General features: G+C 35.0%; 1 protein-coding gene and 3 non-coding genes across 4 annotated transcripts; all 4 read left to right on the forward strand.

Annotated features, from left to right (window-relative positions):
- The first annotated feature begins 1430 nt into the window (after positions 1 to 1430).
- rps11 (ribosomal protein S11) lies at positions 1431 to 3795 on the forward strand. The gene is made up of 5 exons (XM_055021506.1): positions 1431 to 1508; positions 1970 to 2110; positions 2322 to 2397; positions 3077 to 3206; positions 3596 to 3795. Exons 1-5 carry the CDS (start codon positions 1494 to 1496, stop codon positions 3717 to 3719), a joined length of 486 nt encoding a protein of 161 aa, XP_054877481.1. The 5' UTR covers positions 1431 to 1493; the 3' UTR covers positions 3720 to 3795.
- LOC129352577 (small nucleolar RNA SNORD35) lies at positions 2163 to 2247 on the forward strand. The gene has a single exon (XR_008604892.1). It is a non-coding gene; the product is annotated as a small nucleolar RNA SNORD35 (small nucleolar RNA).
- On the forward strand, positions 2903 to 2987 carry LOC129352576 (small nucleolar RNA SNORD35). Its single transcript, XR_008604891.1, has one exon. It is a non-coding gene; the product is annotated as a small nucleolar RNA SNORD35 (small nucleolar RNA).
- On the forward strand, positions 3429 to 3513 carry LOC129352579 (small nucleolar RNA SNORD35). Its single transcript, XR_008604893.1, has one exon. It is a non-coding gene; the product is annotated as a small nucleolar RNA SNORD35 (small nucleolar RNA).
- Positions 3796 to 6000: the final 2205 nt, after the last annotated feature.

The following is a 6000-nucleotide window of genomic DNA, read 5'->3' on the forward strand; positions in this document are numbered from 1 at the left end:
TATCGTCGATTTATGACATTATGTAGTAAAAACTCGCGAGATCTAAAACCGGGAAAAGGTGTGGCTTCCTAATGTGATACTCGACATATTCTGCGAAGTTATGTTTACTAGTGCTCTAAATTTCATCAACAACTTAGTTCAAAAAGGCTTATGTGATAAAAATACAGTGCAATTAACAAATAAAACAAAAACAATCAAACAAAAAAACCCTTACAGAATAAAGATAAATAATTAAAATGTTGTAATCCAGACCATAATTAAGCTGTTAAAAGCATATGTAACAGCTATATATATGCACATGCATGTGTATTTTATGCATGACAGACATTCACTGAATAAATCCCCAGATTTTAAGTTGTCTGCTTAGAATGGAACTTTCTGGACAATAAGAAAGCACTGACTTTATTAATATTAATACAAAAGTGAATATTTATTTTAGGATTTATTTAAAATGTCTAATGAAGGTATTCTTTTATTCATTATTTATTTACCCTCTTGTACTATATTTTACAAAACTCTAACTGTGACTTTGTTATTCTTTGGAACACGTTGTACCATTGACATTTTCCAAATTCATTGTAATGTACATCTTTCCAACAAAGTAAAAAAAAAAAAAAAGACTAAAAGAAACACCCAAAAGTAAATGATCTTGTGCTGATTGCAATTTCTTTCTTCTGCACACTCTTTACGTGCAAAGAGGTAAGTCAGTGTGGAGAAATCTTGTGGTATGGGCAGTCTTTTAAGATTGATTGCAAAGGCATCTTTATATTAAATGAATGAAATAAGAAATAATAAAATAAATTAGTCTAAAAATTACACATCAAACTAATTACATTGTTTAAAAAGGTCTGGAAACTAGAAACAATATGCTGAACCATGGGCTGTAGGGTAGGACATGTAATCCGGTTTGAAAATAATTATTTACAACCAGTACAATCACAACTTCAAATCTCATATAAGGCCGCATTACGCTTCTTTTAAGCCTTCTTTTTTACAGAACTGTTTTCATTTGAGTGATTATTGTAAAGTGTAATGGTGTAATGATCTAATGCATACATGTATACATGTAACATTCATACATATATGTATGTTACATGTATGATAACATACATGCACGTTATCATTTCAACTCATCTTATTGTCATATCTTACCTATGAACTTAAACTATTTTTTCTTTGTAGTTAAGTATTTTAGTGAATTATGACGATACATATTTGAAATTGCTTACATTTCATGTATAATTTAATTGCTGTGAAATAATTTAAAAGCTGTGAAAATCTTTAATAATAAAAAATAGATTCACTCACAAATTCAATCATAGGAGTTTTAAATACAGGCTTTTCACAACTTTTAATTGTTTTATGTACTTAATGTAAGTCATATATACCAAATTCTGTTTTACATTACTTCACTTGAACGTAACTTCCTGCGTTCCTTCGTCTTCCGTCCGTCACGCGCATGCTCAGGCCTCTTCGCGACTCGGCTGGCAAAGATGGCGGATGCTCAAGTATGTAGTTGAAGACGGCGTGGCGAATTCAAATTGATTTATAGGCATTTTATTAAAGTTATTTGTCACCTAAAATGACATGAACATTATAATATTGACATAAGTTATGGAGTAAACCAATTCCAACTCAAATCTAGTCGTTTGGAGTCGGTATTTGTTGTCGGTCTGCACACCCTCGTGTAATGCTGAACTAGCCGGAATGCTAACGTTGTTAGCCTAATGATGAGGTTATAGTAAAGAATGTAAAGCTATCTTAAGTATTCTAGAATATCGTGCCAGTTGTATTGCTTACACTGTTAAATGTGATCTATTTGGCACTAAAGCGATTAGCTGCGGTAATATTTTCTGAAACAGGAAGTCGAGTTGAGCTAATTTAGTTACCATTGGTGGTGGTGTAAAAGAAACGTGGATGGCGATTATCACTGAAATTTAAATCTTTTAAATGCACTTTTTTTTTGCAGACCGAGAGGGCTTATCAGAAACAGCCCACAATCTTCCAGAACAAGAAGCGTGTTCTGGCTGTTGACGGTGGGAAAGAGGCTAAAGAGAAGATCCCCCGCTACCACAAGAGTGTCGGCCTTGGCTTCAAAACCCCACGAGAGGTAACAAACCTTCTCCGAGGCTGGTAAAATCGGACGTATTTGTTTATAATCTTGCAAGTGATGCTTTTTCTCACGATGGTCTTCCAAACCGTTCGGGTTCTGACGACAATGCCTTTTGGCAACACTGATGCAATATCTGTTACTTTTTTTTATTGTTGTGGGTTAACTGAGTGATTACCCCAATAACAATTTACTTGTTTCTTCTTTCCAGGCTATTGACGGCACTTACATTGACAAGAAATGCCCCTTCACTGGGAATGTCTCTATCCGTGGCCGTATCCTCTCAGGTAAAAATATTATTTCCAGCAAACCTGCACTCTTGCCTTTTTGCTGTTGTAACTTATTTTTTTCACTAGGATAGCCACATTTTTTACAACTAAAGAAAAAATATTTCTGGAAAGAGTGGTGGAGAAATTTCTGGATTTCCTAATGTATGTAGATTCAAAATCAAGCCAGTTTCTATGTTTGGAAGGAGTTCTGAGATATTGTTTTTCCTTCAGTTTGATTTGAAAGCTGTGAAACGTGAATCAAATTAACACAAGTTATAAAAATCTTAAATTATTACAGTCTAGGAATATTCTAACTTTCTATGAGTAATGTCTGAAACGTCGCTTAAGCCGGTAGAAAATTTTGAGTATTTAAAAACGGAGGCAAAATATTCTGGCATTAGCTCACCTTTCTTTTTTAAATAAACATCAAGTCCAGAGTCATAATGTTTATGGGATTCATTCTACCTTAAAAGCTACAGTTTTAGGATGGCGTTTATACCTGACTTCACGTTTGTCATTAGTCTACAAATGATGCTTTTCTCACGATGGTCTTCCAAGCCCCTATGGGTTCTGACGACAATGCCTAATGGCAAAACTGATGTAGACAAAAGTGAAAGTGGTATCGTCCTCTGAAGTGGGGTCTTGACTTAGGTCTACAGCGTTGACATAAACCTAAAGCTCTGTGTTTGTTCCAAAGGCGTGGTGACCAAAATGAAGATGCAGAGGACCATTGTTATCAGACGTGACTACCTGCATTACATCCGCAAGTACAACCGTTTTGAGAAAAGGCACAAGAACCTCTCTGTCCATCTGTCACCGTGCTTCAGGTAATGCAAGTTTTACACTCTCACTTCAACATTATTGATTATGTCACTATATTGGTTTTTAACCTTGTATTATTTACTTCTTGATTTGAACTGTTTTAATATTGGTGCTTATTATAAAACTGATGTCTTAGGTATTTTTAAAGGCAACAATAACAATAAGTCTGCCATGTTTGTTGAAATGCTTGTTTAAATACTAATCCTGTGCAAAGAATCCATATTAGCTGCAAATGATGCTTTTTCTCACGATGGTCTTCCAAGCTCAGGAAGCTTTGACGACATTGCCTTTGGCAAACGCTGATGCAGTTTTACTTTATGCCCTTTAAGTTGGAACAGTTGATTACTTGTGTTTAAAGTTTAAATTAATCATTTTTTCAACTTTTTGCTTACAGAGATGTCACAGTTGGAGACATTGTGACTGTTGGAGAGTGCCGACCCCTCAGTAAGACGGTGAGATTCAATGTCCTCAAGGTGACTAAGGCTGCTGGAGCCAAGAAACAGTTCCAGAAGTTTTAGGCAAGACTATGAACATGGCAGCCCATAGACCAGCTTGTCTCACTGTCTAATAAAGAAAATCTTGTTTAAAAGCTTTCTTTGTTTTTCTTGTTTGACTTTCTTGTTGTTGCTTTTTTTTAGTCCTAGACTTTCTGTTAATAAATTATGTTTTTTGTGTCACTGCCAAAAAGATTAGAATAAATGGATTAACATGTTCTGTCAATACATTCATTCTAATGAAGTGTGCTCAAAATCTAAAACAAGCTGGACGGTGTACTGTAGACATTAAATACGAGATGGCTTATAAATACCTACTATTTTCACTTATCTAGCTTTAGCTAAGGACTTCAAACTAAACCTGCTAATTGAAGTATTGTGAACAGTCAAGTATTTAAGGTGGCAGTGGGGCCTCATATTTACATTTGCTTGGATTTACATTTTAGATTTTGGGTTACATGGATAAAAAATCTGAAGTTCTTTGTTGGATTAAATACAGAACACAAAAATCCTGTAGATGACATACCTTGAATGGTATAATGAAAATAAAAACATTGAATCAATCCTGTAGTTCATTAAACAATTATTAGATGCAACCTTTTGTGTATATTAAAATTGATAGTTGATTAGTTGAGTTTTTGTAGCTGAGATTCATTACTGGGGTCTTGCCAAACAGTGGAAAACCAGTGTTCCCAAGGAGGTTTTCTGTGTTTCACAAGATTTGCTTGAAGCTGCTACAGAATCTATTACTGCTAAAATGCACATTAATACACCCAACTTATTTATATTGCAGGTCTAGTTAAAATGTAGAAAAAATATTTTGTTTTTGTAACAATCTACCCATTCATGTTCATTTTTATATGGAGGACCAGTTATCCTACTGTAACTAAACCACAAAACAATTTTGGTTCAAAAGGGATTTTGTGTGAGTACATAAAAAAATTACATATAGATAATATAATTTCCTCATAAAATTATGCTCAAAATAATAAAGAAAAAAAATCCAATTAGATTTAGTGTAGCCTAAAACAAAATGTTTAACAAACTGCAAACAGGGTAAAATAATTAGTTAAACGCTCCAAGACTTAAGGTGGATGAAAATCATAACCTCAATATGAACGTCATGCACTTAATTTCACTGCAGCGCCTCTTAGTGGTTGAATTTTTTTTATTGCTATATCTGCAAAAGATTTCCAGCAGAGGGCGTCATTGTTAAAGCAAAGTTTCAATCTTTTCCTTTTAAGCTCAAGGGTTTTCACGATGTCAAACTTGATTTATTGTTTTAAGCTAAACATTTTTTTTTAAACTTTGAGTCTTACCAATATATGTATTTTGGTTGTAAATATATATTATTTAATCTCAAATACAGGAAGGACAGCTCACTTTCTATGAGATTCGCAATTCAGACTTGCTTGTTCTAGTGTATTTGAAACATGGCCGTCCACCTTTTATGTATGCAGCAAAAATGTAATGTAAATGTAATCTGTAATCTGTTATATATATTTACCTGAACCTATTTAATGATTATCTCATGAATCTGACAATGCTATGACTATGATATGACCTGCTTCCTTTGTGGAGTTTTATGCTTGCAACTCTCGGAAGCATCTGAGATACAGCTAAACATACAAATGAATAGCGAGCACAGATCAGAGTTCTTTCACGGCTGTCTGCGTCAACTGATTCATTTGCATTTGTCCTTATTTTTTGCTTGAGGAGATCTTTTATCTGTGTGGGAATCAGTCAGACCCCCACCTCCACCCACCACCGTCTGTATGTAGCGCACCATAACATCTATTAATATATTGATGCAGTGCATCTTTCATCCTAATCTTACAGTGAATGCAGACCAAATGGAGATTATGTGAGCAGGAGAAAGTGACTAATGTGAGCTCAGTAGTCTGAGTAGGTCCATAACTTAATGATTAGCAGAGTGAACAGCTGCTCTCTGATACTTACAGCAAATATTTCTTCTTAACTACAACTTTTACTTGTTTTTGTTTAGCTTATGTGACCCTCCACACATGTTGCAGTGTTTACCCAAACAGCGGAGTCTCAGTGTTAAACCACAAATGTCCTTTCTTGTACTGGGGGCTTTCCCATCTCCGTCTCCTTACATTGAAGACACGGCAGGAGGGTGGGAGGGCTTCTTCATTATGTTTTCTGAATAACAGCACTTCTCAGAATCAGACACCCCGCGGGGCATGACGACCCAGTAGGCCCACCGCATGAGTCTAGCTATGCTTCAATTTACTGTTTGTTAAATGCCAGAGCTTTGATCCTTTGAAAAAGCATGAACAACAAA

Source organism: Poeciliopsis prolifica, unplaced genomic scaffold, assembly GCF_027474105.1.
Source record: "Poeciliopsis prolifica strain line A6 unplaced genomic scaffold, Auburn_PproV2 SCAFFOLD077, whole genome shotgun sequence".
Classification (NCBI taxonomy): Eukaryota; Metazoa; Chordata; class Actinopteri; order Cyprinodontiformes; family Poeciliidae; genus Poeciliopsis; species Poeciliopsis prolifica.

What these genes read in the sequence shown, in the direction of transcription:
- rps11 (XM_055021506.1), top strand. An exon ending in GCTTCAAAACCCCACGAGAG is followed by an intron (nt 2,111 to 2,321) that starts GTAACAAACCTT and finishes TCTTCTTTCCAG; the next exon opens with GCTATTGACGGCACTTACAT. An exon ending in CATCTGTCACCGTGCTTCAG is followed by an intron (nt 3,207 to 3,595) that starts GTAATGCAAGTT and finishes TTTTGCTTACAG; the next exon opens with AGATGTCACAGTTGGAGACA.